Source organism: Betta splendens, chromosome 7 (genome assembly GCF_900634795.4).
Source record: "Betta splendens chromosome 7, fBetSpl5.4, whole genome shotgun sequence".
NCBI lineage: Eukaryota > Metazoa > Chordata > Actinopteri > Anabantiformes > Osphronemidae > Betta > Betta splendens.
In genome coordinates this window covers 8,015,009-8,035,784 of record NC_040887.2, presented here as the reverse complement: position 1 = coordinate 8,035,784, position 20,776 = coordinate 8,015,009, and the positions used below count along the sequence as shown (strand labels likewise).

General features: G+C 44.1%; 1 protein-coding gene across 16 annotated transcripts; it reads left to right on the top strand.

Moving 5' to 3' along the window:
- Positions 1-1,979: 1,979 nt before the first annotated feature.
- LOC114858947 (microphthalmia-associated transcription factor-like) lies at positions 1,980-20,769 on the top strand. 16 transcript variants are annotated; one of them, XM_029156706.3, is made up of 10 exons: positions 1,994-2,259; positions 10,349-10,586; positions 16,315-16,530; positions 16,615-16,710; positions 16,798-16,915; positions 17,004-17,096; positions 17,208-17,261; positions 17,381-17,456; positions 17,756-17,903; positions 17,982-20,769. In XM_029156706.3, exons 1-10 carry the CDS (start codon positions 2,156-2,158, stop codon positions 18,375-18,377), a joined length of 1,539 nt encoding a protein of 512 aa, XP_029012539.1. In that variant the 5' UTR covers positions 1,994-2,155; the 3' UTR covers positions 18,378-20,769. The 16 variants fall into 16 exon arrangements, with proteins under 16 accessions (XP_029012543.1, XP_029012530.1, XP_029012531.1 ...); XM_029156703.3 differs by having other exon boundaries at positions 1,995-2,259; positions 17,205-17,261; XM_029156704.3 differs by having other exon boundaries at positions 1,995-2,259; positions 10,346-10,586.
- The last annotated feature ends 7 nt before the right edge of the window (positions 20,770-20,776 follow it).

Below are 20,776 nucleotides of genomic sequence, written 5' to 3'. Positions count from 1 at the left end.
AAAAAGTGTTTACTATTCATATGCGAGCCTAATTCAACTAGTGAATAACTGGTTGGTTCAATTGGAATGTTCTGCAAACTACGAAACTTATTCTGCCTGTCAACAGGGTCAAACAACTTCCGGGCCCTTGGGCCCTGCAGGAGTTTAATCCAGCAATGTAAAGTGAGCGAACATGTCAACATGAGCCCTCACTGCAGTGTCCTGGCGCCTTCAGCTCATGTTTCAGGACCTAGCATATATACTGTAAAACGGATGCCCCCCCACAGAAAGACTAAAGGTGACTAACAGGAATACCTTATCATACTGTAGGACCGATATTTAATTTACGATCGTGTTATTAGCAGCAGTGTTTGCTCTGGCTGCTACCTCACAGCTACACTACACTGTGCAAACAATGAGGGATGAGCCTGTGTAATTATGCCCAGCGTCAGCTCCTTCATGACTCTGCAGCAGTGTGCTCAACATGGACTGCCAGTATTTTATGTGCTATGGCCTTTGTGCAAATGTTTAAGGGAGCATTGCTTATACTGTATTAACTTGGTATAGTTTGCATAAAAACACTGGTCAGTTATCAGCGCACAACCCTGCTGATTTCCTGCCATTTGTATTTGCTCTGACTAACAATTTGGTATAAATCAAGATAATGGTACTGTAGAAAATCACTGGGCCATATTTAAATGCATCAGATTTGACCCAGTGACCTTTGCTGTGTGTTCAACCCTACTTTTAATTGCTCTGTTACTTGCACAAACAACACATTTTTAGATCTTTCATAGTGTTTTTGTTTAATTTTAACAGACAGGGTTTTTTGGGCTGATAGTGGAGTGTGCTACAGTAAGTGTGGGGCCCCACTCAGCTGGAGGCCCTGGGATTTTTGGTCTTCCACAACATCACAGAACGAGACAATGAGTTGCCCATCTTGTTATGTAGCCCACTCCATCCTCTGTGTAAAACCCTGCTGCTCCTGCATCATGTCTCATGCTTGCACAAATACTGGTGACATAAAAAATACAGTTTGCCATTCTAGGATTGTTTGATTTAAATTATCACGATGTCATCTGTTTGATTTTCCAGCAGAAAAGCATTTGCTTGGCATTTGCATTGGTAAAATGTAGTCGTAAACCAGTTCAACGGGGCGAGGCTCATGCAAATGCTGAAGGTGAATTTGCATGTTTTGATAGAAAAGTGCCCCCTGCGGGCCCACAGCGTTGGCTTCCCCAGCTCTATACTGCCCCCACATGGCGCTTAGGAGTCCTACAGAGGCTGGAGAAGAGATGAAGAGGAGTCGGGCACGATTTGTCTGCACACGAACGAAGCAGCGCTGAGACATGAGGGTCGGCAGAGTCAGGTCTGCCATGATTTAGGTTCAGTAGCCTACAGTACATGCATGACTTCACATTATAATGGAACTTCTGAGGTTTCTGAATTGGAATAAATCATCAATAGTGCCAGGCTCGGGATAATTTTAGTTCAAGCGACCTGCCAAACTAGTAAAATAGGATTTTAACATTAACGGTTTAGCATTGTGCTGCGTTTAAGGTCACTCTACATGCCCTGTGTTCTACTGCTGTGATACAAAGAAAATATTGGCCATAATAATATTATAAGCCAATAATTGTCGTCTTGAGCTTTGAGTTTTCTGAAAGTAACGCTCATTTTATTTTTATTACACAAAAACAAGTTGCTTGCACCGTTAACACGAGGATTTTAACAATAATGTGAGGAACATGAATTCATTAAGCAGCAGTAGGTCACAGACTCGCTTATTAGACTCGCAGTTATTCAGGATAAAGTTGACCCTACAACAAGTGTAACAGTCAAAGTACTGTACACAGAGATTCCTAATTACTGATACAGGGGATGAAACTTTATGACAGCCGAGTTTCCCTGAGTAAATAACCCAGATGCTGCAGCCAATGAAAAGCGCGATGACGTTGCCCGCCGCGGCGCGTGTCGGTAGTTGTAGTCCGTCGCTCGGCCGCTGCCCGTCGGCGGCGCCGCGGTCGCCGCGGCGGAGGACTACAGCGCCGTGGGTCCCGGACAAAGGCGGCTCGCGCTGACAGCGGTGGGTAGTGAGCTGAGTACGGCGGCACAACAACAGTCCGTCCGCTGTTTAAAAGGCTTTAACGGCTTCCAGAAGTTGACATCTGCAAGCATGCAGTCCGAGTCAGGGATCGTCGCTGATTTCGAGGTGGAAGAGGAGTTTCAGGAGGAACCCAAGACTTATTACGAATTGAAGAGTCAACCCTTGAAAAACAGGTCAGTGGTTCGGCCGTGGACAGTTATTTCTCATGCTGGAGCGGCTTTGGTGTTTAGGTGATAATTAGGCTGCACACTTTCTGGGGGCTCCGGCTCCTCCAGTGATGATCCCGGAGCTGGTCCCGCCACTCGGGGATCCACTTGCCGTTCATTCCCCGCGGTTATCCTGAAGTTATGCAACGTTTGGGTGTTGTCTTGTCAACTTCAACTTCAAATATTAGCTCGCAGCCGAGCAGACAGGTCAGCGTTTGATGAGATGCTGCTCGGCGTCACCCGGAGCACAGAAGGATGATTCATTGCTAAAGCAGACGAGTGGCTTGGTTTGTAAATTGATTTCCTAAGAATTAATTAAAATTTGTTCTGTTTGTACGGAAACATGCAGATATTACTGTATTAGTAATATTACAGCTTCAAAAAATAATAACAACTGCTTTCACTGGTCATGTCATCGAATCCATTTATAATAAAAATCACCCAGATGCTTTATTTAGTGGTTTTGAATTGCGTAACATGCTTAATATATAAATCATTGCTAGCTAATAAATTATAGAATCTAAAAAAGGAAGAAAAAAAACACAAATAAAGATTCATGGCCTCTCAGGACATGAACACAAACACTCCCCACTACTGACTTATTAGAAAGCTATTTTCAGCGTTGGCATTTTGAAGCATTGAGCTCGACTCAGGTTTGTGCGTTCTGATTTGACCTTTAACCCCTTTCCTGGGAGCAACTGGCTGGTGAGGATGCTGTCTCATATGTGAGTTGATTTGTTCATTGTTTTGGAAAATGTGCTTTTGTGCAATGTCTCGCTGCTGGGAATTCAGGGAGGAAGTAGATGTCACTGCCATCTGTATGCCAGCAGACAGTTAGCTTAGCATAGTTTGTCCTAGCTTAGCGTAGCAAACAGCCTAGCTAAAGGAAAATCAACAATACGTTTGTACAATACATACACACACACACACACACACACACACACACACACACACACACACACACACACACACACACACACACATATATTTATACATATACATATGTATATGTCTGTTTATGTGCCTGGTTGTTTCCATGGCAACCTAAAAATGACTAACCTTTCTATTCTGATAAGATTCAACTATCTGGTGACTCTAATGTATAGGGAAGATTTTTCAGTCATGATTTAAGTGATAAAGTAACCAACCTACTCTGCTGCTGTGATGCTGATGATGACAACACATCTGTACCAGAACAGGGTGTGATTATTTGCATGTGTGTGTTTTGTTGTTTCGAGGTAGTAATACATGGGCTCATTGTCAGGGTGAGACATACAGAAGACAGTACACCACTGTGCTCACAGTTGTTTGGTAGACTGGTTATTTTCGCTCTCTGGTTTCGAGATTTTGCTGCAGATAAGTAGGTTGTTTCCTTTCCCCTTAATTCAGCCAAAACACAAGTTGAGGGAGAAAATGTCAAGTCAGACAGTCCCGACCTTCAACCCACATCTGCATTTTTAAACTAATTTCTTCAATTTCTCCATTAGTGAAATGTCATTATACTGTTACATATGCACGGGCTGAAACTGAGCAACGTTGTGTTGTTGCTTGCAGAGCAATGATGGTGTTTAAGTCCCAGTATAAGTGATGGCTGTTGCTTTGGATTTGACGCTTTTTAATATGTTTCCGTTGGGATATGAGACGCTGTCTGAGCAGTTGTTTTGATTGAAGGTATCCCGCTTCCTCTTCTCATCACATGAGGAGGACCCAGCACAACATTAGTCACGACGATTGCGTTTAGCGACGCTGTTGCGCAAAATGTCTATAATTAGAAAGATTGATTATTGGCTTGTGTGATGTCTCGTCACTGATTCTAAATCTGAAACCTGAAAGTGTGACAAATGTCTTCTCAGCGTTCGCAGATCCCCTTGATTTCTTACTGTCTCCATATCAGTTTGACAGAGCACAGAAGCAGCTAAAGACGACGCGCCAGACGTTTTGTGCCTAATATAGATGTGAGGCAGGCGGTGAAACTAGTCTGCTATGCAGTGTAAATAAGCTGTGTAAATATAGCAGTGGATGTGTTATATCTGAAAGTGAGAGTTGGGGGGATCGTTTTTTTGAGGGCGCACTTGGCGAGAGAATTATCTGCAAATATTTATACAGCAGTCAAACTGTGACTGAAAGTAAAAGTAGTAATTATGATTATGCAAATTCATGAGGTTTTCATGACTTCATGTTCCAATATACATTAATATGGTGTAACCATTTCTCACTCTACAATATTATCTTTAATTTAAATACAATATACATTTTTGGCGTATAAAGCTAGATTGCTCTGCTATGAAATTACAAAATCAGGAAAAATAAATGTCATGAAGAACCAATTGGCGTCATTGGCTTGAGCCTCTCAAAAAATCCTTTAGAAGAAAATATTTCCACTGGCATTTCAGGTTGTGAAAGATTTTGATACCAACTTAATTTATTGCTGCTTAAAAAAACAAATATTGTATATTATTAACTGAGATTTTTATAAAAACTGTAATAAGTGATAATAAATAATGTGGATTTATGAACTTTACACTCCAACCCAATTTTGGTGCTTTAGTTTTAATAAATGTTCATATTGGATAAATATTCATAGTAGATGTAAATACATGATATTTTAATATAGAGGAGGCTTTCTGCCCTGCTTAGTGTATGTAAGACAGATGAAGATATAAATGTAATTTTGTCTCATCCAGTGACAGAACAGAGATAGAATCACACACAGGCATATCAACACAAAGGCGGAGCAATGAGGCTGTGACACTGAGCTGAGTCAGAGGTTGATGGTTGTGAAAGTTGATGTCAGGACCAACATGTTCTCGTGGGGAGTCTCAGGCAGAGATGCCAGAGAGGCCGAGGGTTTCATCCAGGATCTGAGGTGAATGACACAGACAGGTGTTGGGCTGCAGCGCAGGGTGATGTCTGAACGTCTTGTTCTAAAGTCACCATCACCCCCCTGGACCTCAAACTCGTGCTGCCTTTCAGCAGCTCTACATTTATTTGTCAAAAACTTCTCTTAAACGTTTTTTTTTTTTGGTTGCTTCTGGAATTTCATAAATAGTAATCTGTGATCTTTATCACCCTCTGTTGGTGACCTGTAGGAACTGCAAACACTCATGCAGCTTGATACAGTGTTGGGAATGAATAAATATCAGTTTATTTAAATGAACTGATTGTTTTGTTACAGAATAATTTATTTAGTCAATAGTGCTTGACACATTTTGAAGAAAAGAAGTCCTCACAACATGTTCCTTCACTTTGTATAAATAAAAAATCTAAGAAATTTCATCTTAAATATATTGTAAATAACATATATGAGTAATCAGCAACAGCTCCAGAAGCTATTTCTTCAAAAGAAAGAAAAAGAGTCACTATTGAGTCAATAAAAAAAACACATTCATCCTATTTTCCAGCAGTGAGTCACTACCATGGTTTCCATACATTTCTTTTTTCTGAAAATGTCAATATCGAACAGCCTCAGGAGTGAAACTGTAACACTGCTTTACATGTTGTATGAGCAGGAGCAATAGCAGAAGTACAAGGCGTCCAGCTGGAAAACAGGGAAGGGACTTACTAATTATTAAGGGCACAGAACCTAATTACAGAAATAAGACCTGCAAGTTCAAGTTATGCCAACTACTTCTGCTTCCTGGAAAAAACACTCCAAGAGCCTCTTATCTCTATGGACGCTTTACCAGCTTACCAGCCTGTTGTTGTGCTCTGGCGACTAGGAAGCTCTAACAGCTAACAGCACAATTTAGACCAATTATGCTATTTTATTTTACATACAAGCAGATTATTCAAATTCATCTTTAAATGTTTACTTTACTTCATGGCCTAATACAAGACTTTGAAAGATTGTCTTCGGGTTGAAGTGATTCTTTCCCTACAAGTAATACAAGAAATTAAATTGATGTTTTATATGTATATGACTTACAGTAATATACACTATACAGTAGCCTCACATATTACACACAATATATCTTCACAGGTAATCGTCCAACTGACTGTGTTTCTGATGCTCCACTAATCAGTTGCCAGATTAATTGCATTGGCTCTAGAAGCAGCAGTTTGCAGAAGCTCCATGTTGAACAAATCATACCTGTGTATGTACAGGAATGGTTGGTTGTTTACCTACTGTACCATTGCCTCGTTTTGGTTCACATCTGGCAGATGTGAGATGTCCAGACTCCACAGGTCACTGCTGCTGCCGTTGGCATGACCAGCAGGGGAGATTGTGGATCTGGGTATTGTTACATACTGTACTGAGAGGTCACACAGGGCGTCAGTGGGGCCTGAGAAATGAAAAGACAGGCCACCGTCATTAGCCGCTAGTTTTCAGGGCGACTTTTATTCTACAGTTTCTTGGCTTTCTGTTCAGAAAATAAATGCACTCTCAGATACAGCTCAGCCATTCCATGTTCACTCAACAGCGGCGACGGATGGGAAACAGCCTATGTGTGGTTTTAAAGGACAGCGTCTCCTCCTCCATGTTGGGCTGGTCCTCCGCCTGCGACTCTGTAGCGATTGGAGGTTCCAGGCCGGGCCCCGGAGCCTCCCACCTCTGACACACTTTCAGCCGCGCCGCCGGCGTGACTTTCACTGCTCTCCAAGGGCGGGTGGTGCGCCTTCAGGAAAACACAAACAAATATGGAGGCCGTAGGAATGCCAGTGTGCAGACCCTGCTCATTTGACTGTGTGTGAGTATGGCACCTTGGCTTCTGCATGAACACATGAGTTTGGGGCGTATATGTGTGTGTATATATGTTTGTTCATATGGAGGACACATGCAACCAACTGTATATACAGTCAGAGCTTCTGATGTCACTTTGTGGAGGATGTTGTGTGTTTGTAATTTGAGCTGGGGAAGCAGTCAGTGTTTGTGTTGCAGATTGTTTGAAGTGTGTTTTGAGTCCCAGACGTGTGCTGCTCTGCTGTGCAGCAGTTCTCACCTCGTCCTGTCAGACGCAGGTTCACTTCCTGTCACTCTGTCACCCATTAAAACCGTCATCAAAGGCTTTCAGCTCTGACTAACGGAGTTCGATGGAGCAGCGCAGTGAGCAGAATCACAGGAATCATGAGTTGGGTGGGTGGGACTCGCCAAGACTGTACAACCATTGTGTATTTTTTGTGAGATACACACAAACATGAGGGGAGGTGCGCACACACACACACACACACACACACACACACACACACACACACACACACACACACACACACACACACACACACACACACACACACACAAGTGAAAAATTTAAAAGCACAAAAGACCCTTTCATGTGCCGCAGAACGGTCAAGAAGGAGAAACAGAGAAAAGTTTAGCTCTGCCTGGTGTAGAGGAGGCTGGTCACTTACACACACACACACACACACACACACACACACACACACACACACACACACACACACACACACACACACACACCATCTATCAAATGATGTATTGGAGGAAATGATGAAAGTCTATAACTCTCATTGGACCCATCTGCTGCTAGTACACCTGTATTGTTGTGTATTATTGTATATGCACTAAACAGAGAAAGTGTTTGCAGTAAAAACAGGTCTGTGACATCAGAGATTTAGAGAAACTATTAAAAACTCCAAATGTGAGAGTGAGGCAGCCATTAGCAGCAGACGTAAAGCTGTGACAGAGGTGAAAATCTGCAGCGTCACAAGCATCTACAGTTGGAAATGACAGTGCATGTTATTCTTTTAATTTATCTCAACCGAGCACAGGATCGGTTTCTCTGTGTGCATTCCTGTTTACAGGAACATTTCTATACATTTGTTGCCAGGTTCTTATTGGTTGAGATCGTGTTATTCAAGAGCATAGTTTTTTAATTTAAGAGCACATTTTACTGATTTAAGGTTTTTTGATGTTCATTCGTTGTTCAAATACACTGTGATGTAGCTCCATTCCTCTGTTGGACATCGACGGCATCATGAGTCAAAATGTCAGGAAAACTAGCTTTATTTGTTTTCTCTGCACCAAGTTAAAAATAAATAATGAATAAAAAATGGAATTAACACATCATAGCATCATCCCTTGACCCAGAAAGACTTGTTCTAAAGTCACATTGCTTCATGGGAAAAGTAAGCAATAATTCCATTGGTCAGCAGCCCTGGCCTCCTATTGGCTGGTGAACTTTGACAGGATCATCTCACGTCGTTGGAAGCGAGAGAGCGCGAGAGCAGAAACGAGTGCAAGGAAGACGATCTGAGCGCGAGCGCTAGAAATTTGAGTACCGCGACGCCAAAGGCATCAAAAAGCGCCACTTCCTCCACGGGTGAGGGTCAGGGCGTGGGAAATGCCATTCTCAGCGCCACGTGGCGTACTTCCTGGTGGAAGGCGTTTTGGAAGCGGCGATGTTTCACGCCTTGGCTTGTGATTTGAATGATTTGAATGCGAGCAGAGCAAATTTTGGTTAAAGATCGGGATCTCACCCCATTATTCCAGTATATTTGGGAGCCTGATTACTTTACAAAGGCATGGAGCCACTTGTAAAATGTTTCCGCCATTAAGTAGCTTTAAGTAAACGTATCAGCATCACACAGATGTCTTCATGTGTGAGCATCACTTTAATGTTGCAGTTGGTGAAGCTGATGGAATTCATCTAAAATTAATGACCTTGTCCTTTGTGTCACATCATATTTTATTTGTTTATACAATTTAGATTAATTTTCCAAATCTGTAGATGAACGTAATAAGAATTAAATGGAAAACAAAGCAACTGAAGGTCCTGAAGTCTCCACTTCCCCAACATACAGTGCCTGAGGACATACTGTTAAATGCAGAAGAGTTTCTTCATTTGTCAAGACAAGAATGAAATAAAGTCAAGTAATGATTCTCATCCTTGCTGCTGAATAAACAGCTCATGTTTAACGACTTTAATTAAATTTGTTTCAAATAAACTCAAAGACCTTTATACTCGTATGTACTTGAAAAACAAAAGAGGAAGTGCAACTACTGTTAAAAAAACGTGGAAATGAAAGCTAAAAACAGCAGGTTTAGCTTTAGATCCAGTCACTTTTTGGTTGAAAGGAAACAGAATGGCTCGCAGACAAAGGCATTACACATATGAACACTAAACCTGATTCTATGTATTGAGTGAAGTACAAAGGAACAAAAAACTAGCTGTTGGATTGAGAGACTCCAAACGCTGAAGTGCTTTCAGAGAACAAGCTGCCGTCTTTGTTCTGCCTCTAATTCAGTCATCAAATCTAGAAGTTACAGTAATTAATTTATCCAGGATCAACAATCAGCTGTTCTGCATCAGCTTTGCCTTTCAACATGAATGGGACCATTAATGCAGCGGTTCTGACGATATGGCAGGAAACGGAGTGCTGGTGCCTCACGTTGTGCTCCTGTGCTGCTCCGCGAGGTGTGGTATCAGACAGTGAGGGTCGATGCAGTGCCTGGGGGAGTATTATGGTATGTCGAGGGAATATGCTGTAGAGCGGAGCTGTGTTTGACTCCGCTGGCTAATTAGTGCGATTACTGCACAGCTGGATTGGCCAGACGTTTTATCAAAAGGATCACTCACTCCATGAAGGCTTCATCCCGACAACTTCTGCTTCAGCAGAGCCTCTCTATTTTAGGACTGCAGCCTCTGTCTGGGGAGAGGCCGTCTAATTTTAAGGGAGTGGGAAAACTGAAGCAAAGGTTCCTCTTTCTGTGTGCAACAAGCTGCCTTTGCTCCGTTTTACATATGAACCAACATTTATCCTAAATCTGTTGGAGTTTTTCCGAACCCCAAAGTGCTTCAGAAACAAGCGATCTGAATATTTGCTGTTGAATTTCCTGTCAGCTGATCAGTTACGGGACTGATTGTTGTTGTTCTTCTTCTCCTCTTTGATCTCTGCCCCTCCGTCGTCTTTATCGTGTTAACCTTCATGTCTCTCCCCTCCCGTCTCTCTCGCCTGACCTCTCTTTCCTTGTCTGCCCCCTCTCTGCCCTCTCCCTGTTATCGCCCCGTTCTCCTCGCCTCACCTCGCCTCATCCTCTCCTCTCCTCTCTCTCTCCTCCCCGACCCTCTTGCTCGTCCATCCGGCTCGGCAGCAGCCCGTCGGGCCCGCACGGCTCCTCCAAGCCCCCGCTGGGCTCCTCGGCCGTGACATCGCGCATCCTGTTGCGCCAACAGCTGATGCGGGAGCAGCTCCAGGAGCAGGAGCGACGGGAGCAGCAGAGACAACAGGCCTCTCAGTACCCACAAGCCAGCGTGGCCCAGACCCCCGCCATCAATGTCAGCGTCCCGCTCACTTTACCACCGGCTGCACAGGTGCCGATGGAGGTGCTGAAGGTAAGAAACGGGCTCGTGGTTCGCAAAGATGCGGATGTAGAATCGTCGCAGGCGATGTTTAAAGTTTCCACCTTTGAAATAAGAAGATGAATGTGTCACCGGTGCAGTTGGCGCAGCTGTATTAATAGATGTTACTGAGTCATGTGTGAAGAGTCAGGCAATCGTGGTTTTACTATGAGTGTGTGTAAAACAGCACAGGAGTGAGTGAAGTGTGTTAAAACGCGTATATGGGGATTATCTTTCCTGAGAGAATTCCTCTTTAATGCATGCTGTGCTTCCAACCATTTGGATTTAGCCATCTTTAATCCTATTTGCTCAGCTACAGTCACATCTTTTCATAGCTCTGATTCCCTGGCAGTCCACCGGGACTGGAGCCTGTTAGGATTTTTCTTTGCGAGCAGAGACCGTGCGCCGGCACATTTTAACCAGACACTTTGGTGAGTTCTCTCCTTTGTCCTCTGCATGTGTTTTTTTTCCGACTTGGTGATATTTTTGTGAAATATCACCAGGGACGTTTTCATTCGGGTTACGTGGCGTAGCGGTCGGAGCGTGTCACAACCTCACGTTACTGTACAAAGATCAAACAAGGTGTTGTGACGAACCACAGTGAGACGCTCACTTTAGATTCGTGTGTTTGCAGATTATGTTATATTTTTAGATCATACGTCCTCACGCTGTGTGAATAGAACGTTTGTCTCCGCTAATGAGCATTTTGTCTGATTCCTATTTGAGGTAAGACATATAGTCACAGATTCTGTCTGTCCTCCTATTTAAGTTTATTATTATTTACATATTTAGAGCACATTGAAGAGGTTCTCAGGATTTAATATTCATTTTTTTCTGTTTCCTGTTTCAGACGTTATTGTAGTAAAGATGATGTAGGTGCTGTTGTCGGTTCTAAAGCAGTAGTTTCGATCCCTCTGTTGGAAAACAGTGGTTTAATCTGTTTCAATTGTGCAACTTCTCACCAGAATTGGTATAAATAGTAGCGATATACTGTGAGCGGTTGAGTAATCTGTGTTGATCTAAATCCGTCCACAACACATTCACAGATTTCCCAGATTTCATGGTTCCTTGCTCAGCTACACTTTCATGGCCCTGGACGTGTGTGGCATGGGCCAGCGGCTACGGCGCCAGCATCGGCCCCCGCACGCAGCATAAACATCGCTCGCTCCCCCCTAAGCTGCCGCTCTACGGGAGCTTTAGGGCGCCCCCCACCCCCGAACCCTGGAGCCCATGTACAATACACGGAGTTGGGGTCATTTCAGCGCTTTGGCGAGAGCTTACAGACATTCTTCATTGAATGAAGCCCGCGAATGAAAAGGCCGTTCCAGCTTGGCGCTGTTGAGCTGGGTTAACCTGCTCCCCTGTCTGTGGGTAGATTAGCAGAGTCTACACAGAGCTCAGGGGTACCAGGCAGAGCTGCTGGACCTCAAAAAGTGCAAACATTAAGCTCAGATGAGTTTATCTAAAGACTGATTGGACCCTTAATTAACCAAGTGACCTCTGACCTTTTGGGGAATAAGTATGGGATCAGTTTAGGGATCAAGACAAAGGCGAGCACAGCCTTACCACACACCAAACACTAATTCAGTGAAGAATGCCTGTAATTAGCCCCCACTGCTTTCATTCCACAGCATATTTAAGGGAAAAAACACTGCTTTGATATTTATGTACTGTAGGATAACTATCGAAAAAGAGTTCAAATGATTCCTAGATTCTTTCGAAGGATTTATGGTGCCATGAAAAGAACAAAGTACTTTTCAATCTTGCGAAACATTTACATTTCTTTGATTACACAATCATTGTAGTGCAGCTGGAGCAGAGGTGCTGCAAAGATATTCCATTTTACTTCTGATTTGCCGTTTCACACTTGATGTGTAATTAGTTTGGTCAAGTTCGGTTTAAAAATATATATATACACATATACATACGTGACTGTTTTAGTCAAAGTAATAAAGTAAGTAAAGTGGGACAACCACACACAAAGCGTTTACGCTAAACTTAGCGAAACACTTAAGATTTAAGATCACAAGGTCTGTGTTGGGTTGTAATTTGCCCAGTGGCACAACAACACGTCAGAGGTGGCGCAGACCTCAGGTCGCTGTGATGTACTGGAGCGGTTCACATTAGCATCACGGTTGTTGTCTGCCTGTTTCCACAGCATGTTAGCAGCTTAACTGTGAGACAAAGTGGCCTTTTCTTCTCCGCTGCGTAACAAATAGGGGCGTTCTTGTTAATGTATCCTGGTAGGACAATCATGGAATGCCCCAAGCATGCAAGCAAAAAAAAAAAAAAAGAAATACAGATGAGTGTTTGTCATTCTGCCTTCACCCTCATCCTCCCCCAGTACAGCCCGGCGCTTTGTGCCGCGTTCTGACCCGTTCGGGGTTAGGCAGTGTTGCTGTTGGCCTCCGGGCTGTTGATGGATAAAAACCGAGCCGATAAACAACGGGGCGTCCTGTTTGCCGCGGCTGCCAACGCCGTGAGCCGACGCTGCATGTCACATTTCCACATGTGCATTTCGGAAAGAAAAGATTAAGTGAAGCCGGGCAGAGTAAAGTTCACGGCGTGGCCGCCGGCCCTGAGGACGCGCCGTAATCCGTTTCACAGCTCTGTTTGCAAACTGACAGACTGAATGAGATGCGTCGTAATTCATGGGAAAGATCTGACACCAGCGCTGGTACATGAACATGACCATGCTGTCCCTGACACACTTTATTAGCGTGAAGACAGAAGCCCTGACTCTGTTGAGGCTTCATCAATAGTCGCCCTGTTCGCTGCGTAAAACAGCAACGTTTTTAAGCTCACATCGGTTCATGTCAGCAGAAGCAACAGCACTGACAGGACCATGATGTTCCAGCTTCAGGACCGGACCCTCTGGTGAACCCAGAACAGGCACATCCTCAAGTTATGCGTGCACATTTGAGCAATGGAGATCATAGATAATCAGTTTGCTTCAATATCAGAATTGATTTCATGTAATTTCCAGTTAACGTAATAATTAGTAATGAAGATTAATCCTGTATCCTGTATGTGGATTCTGTGGCCGTCCAGTTGATGATGCAGATAAATGGAGCAGAGGCTTTGCATTGACGCATTGGATGCTGCAGTTGAATGGAACAGATTATAAGATGAAGTCATATGATTTATGAATTAATATTATTTAGACAGTACTGCTGAAACGTTTGCCTATATTAGGAACGTCATATAAAAAGAGGCAAGGTTGTGTTTTTTATGGAATGAATGTATAAATGAATTGGCTGTTTTTAATAGACTATATATGGCAGCTAAAACGTTTAAGTCACATGTCACCTTCCTTGTGTGATATGAAATATTTTTTATTTATTATATATTTTTTTTAGGTCTTTTAGAGTCATAGTCACCTGAAAATGCCTCAACAGGTTATCATATTTTATTTCTAATTTTATGTAAATGTAGTAGATTAAAAAGCACAGTATGTAACAGCAACATAGTGGAGTCAAAGTAGAGTACGATACAAACACTGAATGCAGCTAAATGTTTTCACTTATTATCCAGCAACATGTGCTGTTAATAGGAAATATATATTACTGCATCATCAGAAGAGGCAGATCTACTACAGTAGTTTGCCTTGATCACAAAGTTATGTGGTCAAACACAGAAGGAGTGTGTTGCCAACACCAGCGCAGCATTTGTGTCACCATGAGGCAGGACATGACGTGTAACACTTCAAAGGGAAGGAAAAACCTGTAGGAGCTGGGACCGAAAGCTTTCTAATGTAGCTCAGGACTAAAACTGCTTCTGCTGCTGTGAACCCACCCTCCTGCTTTTCTTCCAAAGCAGCTGTTATAATATGAATATTGTACGGACATAAACGGTGCATTCGGTGGTTTGCAGGAGAGGCAGGAACCAAATGAAGACAGGAGCCATCTTTTTTTTTACTTTCCCCAAAAACTGAGGGGAATTTCCATATAACTGGAACCAGCTGACTGTGAAAGAAAATAGGCCAGTTTGAGTGTTTCAGCACTGATCACTGAAGAATATGTCTTTTGGACAGTAGTGTAATAATCTAAAGTCTCTACTCACATTCAGTTCCATGCTTCAAAAAGCCTCAGTGCAAATACAGAATGACTCTAAACATTCTGCAGGATTTTCACTTAGACTGAAAACAGACACAGAGCATCTCCAGGGTCACATCTGTCACATCTGGACCGAGTATTTTAATCATCCACTGTGCTGGTGCTAATTCATAGCGCATGTGTGATAAAGCTCTGATAACAGAAGAAACATTATCAGGTGTAACAATGTTTCACGGATATTCACGGATATAAATCAAGCGTGACCAAATCTAGCGCAGCATGTTCACACTTAATGCGTTAATGAGTCAGTGAGCTCTGAACACGTCCCCTCCGTGATGTCAGCTTTACGGCTTGACAGGGAGGTAATGACGATTTACAGCCCAGCGAGTGGAGTCCAACCTGCAGGACATGCTGCGTGTTAATGTACCTCACATGAGCTTCCCACTGTGGCACAAGGAGGCTTTTGTCTGATTGAGGAGTGCACGGACCTGTCATGACTTCAAATAGTTCCCACTTACACCTGATCTGGTCAATACTGATGCTGTTCAGTAATGTGATTTTAAATATCAGCAGCAGAGGTTGAATAAGAGTCTGAGGCAGGACCCCCCCCCCCCCCCCCCCCCCCCCAATGGGCATGCAGAGACAACATTGAAACAACACCGGTTCTGTTGGAGCTGATTACACGTGTAATCTAGGAAAAAGGAGGCGCTGCGGACCTCATGCCGTATAACCAACGTGCATCAAGCAGTGGCAGAGTCAAAACCAGTGGATGGGAGCCTGAGGCCCGCTCCAGTAAAAGAGGTGACCGCGCAGGACAAAGCCCCCGACTGTTAGCGCCGCGTCCTGACATCAAGTGATACACCATAACAGAGTAATTTAAGATTATACATGAAACAACACTAATGTGAAAAGGCTCATTGTCGCTCGCTGGGATTTGTTGACATGCATAGCTAATTGTGGCTCTTGCCTTTAAAGGATGAGCGGGATGTGTCTGTGCTCACACTAGCAGCCGTAGCTCTGGTGCAGGCTGCGCTGCTGAGCTCCGACGCAGGTCCAGCACACATTTACTTTTCCTTTGTTTTCTGAACGCGACGGATCCTTTTCTTTTCCGCGATGCTTGAGATGCTTGGATATTATCCCCACGAGGTACGAATTCTAACTCTCGAGGGTCATTTACCGCCGCTGAGGCGTCGTCTACTTTGCTGTAGGGAAGAACTGTCTGTAGACGGCGACATCGTTCAGGCAATAAATGACAGGTTTTAAACGTAGCAGCTCTCAGGTTTGTTTATCAGCCTGCAGCTTTTCTGCCTTACTTAATTCTGTGTGGATTAATGATGCAGAGAAATCAAATGTGTGTATGTGCGTGTGTGGGGGGTGTAAACTGAAGTCTGTGTCGGCTTTAATTTGAATATTTTTGTGTCATTTTGTGCGATGACAGAACACACTGAGGTATATTTAGTCTAAACTTTTCAGAACATTAAATAGAACCCGACTGATTTAATTTTAGCTCAAAGTGTAGTTTTTAAATGACTTCCTCCTGTCCATGAGATATTAATGTGATTTCTATCTGAGCCCAGCATTTCTAATCCAAAATGAGGCCAGCTATCCTCTTTCCCGACTCACGCCTCCCCTTTTGCTCTCCCCCCCCCCCCCCCCCCCCCCGTCAGGTCCAGACTCACCTGGAGAACCCGACCAAGTACCACATCCAGCGCTCGCAACAGCAGCAGGTGAAGCGCTACCTGGGCAAGCTTGGCTCCCAGGCGTTGAGCTTGCCCTGCCCCAACCAGTCCTCTGACCACGGGGGCATGCCGCCAGGGCCGGGCAACAGCGCCCCCAACAGCCCTATGGCCCTACTGACCCTCAACTCCAACTGCGAGAAAGAGGTGAGCGTTCGTTCCTCGCAGCTGTTCACGGCTGATGTGGACATTCGCCCCCTTCATCCTGCTCTGCGTGTTGTGTTACCTCAGATGGATGATGTCATCGACGACATTATCAGTCTGGAGTCCAGTTACAGTGATGACATCCTCGGCCTGATGGACCCAGGGCTTCAGATGGCCAGCACGGTACGGATCCTTGTCCCGTTGTTGCGTTCATCTGCTCGTTGGTCTTTAAACAGGACAAAGGTGTGACGTGTTTCCGTGTCCCCTCAGATCCCGGTGCCCGCTAACCTTATGGACATGTACGGCGGTCAGGGTATGTCCCAGCAGGGCCTGCCCATCAGCAACTCCTGCCCCGCCAACCTGCCCAACATCAAAAGGGAATACTCCGGTGAGCAGCAGTGTCTCCAGGCCTCCGTGCAGCCACCGGTGCAGTTTGGTCCCGAAATATATTGAAAACAACCTGGTTTGTCCCGTAGTTTCGCAGTCCCCGGCCATCATGCATATGCTGGACAAGTCTGGATCCTGTGGCAAGTTTGACAACTATCAGAGGCCTGAAGGTTTCCCTGTGGGTACGTGCGCTGGCGTAGCTGGAAAATGGACCCATAACCAGCGACACGCTTCTTCTACATTCGCGCTTCGCTGTTGATTTTATTGACTCATTAAAATATTCTTCCCAGAAGCAGAAGTCAGAGCTTTGGCGAAGGAGCGGCAGAAAAAGGACAACCATAATTTGAGTAAGTTGTAAAAGGTTCTCATGCACAGGATAAAAATACACATATACTGTACAGCGTCTGGTTGTGTTTCGCACCTGAAGTTAATTTATAATTTGTGCGTGGTCGGTTTTGCTCTGCAGTTGAGAGAAGACGGCGGTTTAACATCAACGATCGAATTAAGGAATTGGGAACTTTAATACCAAAATCCAACGACCCGTAAGTTTATCAGCATCATTTACAGTGATGATTATTTGATTTATTGAAACCATGCATTTGTATAGTCAAACTACCACTGTCTATGCTGTCAATCAGCCTCTGCACAGCCCTTCAGATGTTTAACAATAACAATATATGCAGTAATGCAACATGGACTAATAGAGAAGAAATCACTTCATGTCTCTGATTAATCTGATTTAAACTGATTTTAGACTGATTAGCCTCAAAGCAGACGCTGTGTTTCTACACTCCACAGCGGGTGTTGACAGCACTTCTCCATCTGATAATTTGACTTTCAGGGACATGCGCTGGAACAAAGGCACCATCCTGAAAGCGTCGGTGGACTACATCAGGAAGCTGCAGCGGGAGCAGCAGAGGGCGAAGGAGCTGGAGAATCGCCAGAAGAAGCTCGAGCACGCAAACCGACATCTGATGCTGCGGATACAGGTAAAGCTTCTCCGCGCGTCGCGCACTTGTCGTTCGCCAGCGTGAGTGTGTGACGGTGGGTCTGCCTGCGTGCTTCAGGAGCTGGAGATGCAGGCCCGGGCTCACGGCCTCGCCGTGGCCTCCTCGGCGCTCTGCTCGGCCGAGCTGGCGAGCCGGTCCATCAAGCAGGAGCCCGCCTTAGAGGACTGCCACCAGGACCTGTACGCGCTGCACCCCCACCACCAACACCACCCCGCCCGCACGCCCGAGCCCCCCGGCTCGCTGGAGCTGGGCGAGGGCCACGCTAACTTCCCCGAGGGCCACTACGGCGTTCACAGCAAGCCGGCCTCCAAGCTCAACGACATCCTCATGGAGGACACCTTGTCGCCGGTGAGGGGAGGGGACCCGTTGCTCTCGTCCGTCTCCCCGGACGCCTCCAAGGACAGCAGCCGCAAGAGCAGCGTGAGCATGGATGAGAACGAGCAGGGCTGTTAGCGCCCTCTGCTGGCCGCCGCCTCGCCTGCACCGCCAGCCTCTTCCATCCAGTCGTTGCTGGAGAGGCTTCCTCCTCTTTGTTGGTTGTTGTGTTTTTTTTCCCTCCCCATTCATGTTTACATGTATTGAAGCTTTTCCTACAATGTTTATTATTAGTTTTTTTTATATCTTTGCCTTTAACCTTGATTTCAAGGACTGATTTTGTGAAAGTGTTTGCTTTAATCAATACTTTGATGACAATGAGTTTAAAATAGGAGTTTTTATATTTAAAAGACTTGCATTTATCTTCAAATAGAGGCTAGAGTTTGTTTATTTCTATTGATTCCAAAGAATCTAGGGAAGCTATGAATCAAGGTCAGAATTGTAGATATTTTGTGGTGAACACTGCTTTTGAAATCACTAGCAATATTAGAAGAAACAATATATTTATTACTGTAGTGCTTTTCACTTTGCGTGTCTTAGATTCGACTTGAATGTGCCGAAGCCTTATTGAGATGTGGAAGCATCAGTGTTGTGCTGCTGTGCACGTTGTGCTGGTATTTGGGTCGTTGTCGGTTTTCAAGGTGGAATTCCTCACAACTCGTAGCTTGTACTTGTAGCTTTGATTTTATTTATGTATCTGCTTTATGTACACATTCCCCTGGAAATTAATATATAACAAGGCTTTTAAAGAAGCTAAAGTGTCTCCTTCAAGATATTTACGAGAGTTAAACTCGGTGCCATGATGAGAAAGATGCAGCACAGCGGCCGAGGTTCAGGCTTCACCTGCTTCACCTCACGCTGATCCAGCAGCAGGTACCAGATACTGTAGCAGCACATTCCTGCCAGCACAGACTGACTAAATGCTTTGTTAGGCAAAGAATAGAAAAAAAGATTTTTATAAGCATCTTATCTCAAATTAATAAGACTAAAGTTCTGACATCTGCAAAAATAGGCTATTGGAAGACTTTTTTTTAAATTATTGGTTGAATAGACTAAGCTTTCATGGTTTGAAATTCTCAGACGTGCTGTAAATTGGGATACTCCCAGTGCTTCCCTCTGTTTTTTACACTGCGGTCATAGTTCACATTCAGGATGTTTTTTTTTTTCAATATGTGGACATTTTTATTGCCAAGGAGTATAAGGAGACTGCTTTGAGATGTTGTATGAAATGCATGACTCTGTCAAAAAACACTGAAACATGCTTTGTTCACCTTTTTTTATCCAAGTGTAAAGTAACTATTTCAATGCATATTGTGACATTCTACATTCTTTATGGTTCTTGTGTATTTCAGTTCATTTTCAATAGCTGTAGCACATTACACACGTCCGCCGACCCGCTGCACGTTGAGAGCCCTGTTTTGAACTATGATACGTTGAACTATGCAACGGTTTCAGTTGTGCCTGTAGAGCAGCATCGTGATCTCCTTCTGAATGAGTCAGCGCGATTATCTTTGTAATAGTTTTAAGTGCCTTACGGTCATTTCTGTTGCCCTGGTGACGTAATAGGACTGTTGGTGTTTATTCTGGTGTTTGGTGCTCGATGGATGAACCTGAGTGCAACTTTACCCTCAGAGAGCAGCACAAGGTGACACTACTGCTTTGATCCCAGAGTGTTCAGAATGAATTCAGTGAGTTGATAAGTAAGATAATACCACATCAATTACACAATAAACTGAACAAAGTATCAATTTATTGATATTATATTTAGACAGTGTTGTCATTGTTGTTGGGACACATGTTTTGTGGCCTGTTTATTCGTTGCCGTCCTATTATCATTGGATTGGTATTGAACACTTTGGGGCACCACGTTGTACTGAAAGCATCTTTTTTGACTAGCATGAATGTAATTCACTGTAACAACTGCCAAAATGTGTTGCCAAGAAATGTTTATGAATTCAAAGTGATGCAGGTTTAACGTCTACACACTGAACTCAGCTGATGCAACTTGCTCACATTGTTTCTCTGTAGCTCCAAGAAAAGGATAGAGCGCGATGTCAATCAGGCCACGAGTACGAAGGATGCTCCACCAGTGAGGTTCTCCACACGTTTAGCCTAAATGAACCCAGATCCGTTTCACTGAAACCAAGGACGCATCCAAACCCTGAAATGTGACTCAGTGAACGTCAGCGTTACACACGGTGGAGATTTATTCATTTAAAGTCGCCGCTGTGACTGATTACTCATAATGAAGCTTCCAGTTGATAATTATTATGGCACATTATGGGTCAACCACTAACGAGGAAGCGTGTTAGCTCCAGACTCCATGTGCTCCTTCTCATTCCTGTGGGTCACACACAACGTTCTCTGCTCCTATTGTTAGTAGTCACTGTACGCACTGGTTTCAGATTAGTGGGCACAAACTAAATGTGGAAACGATGTGAGAAGTATTAAAGGTTTCATTTGGAAGCTGCTGGAGC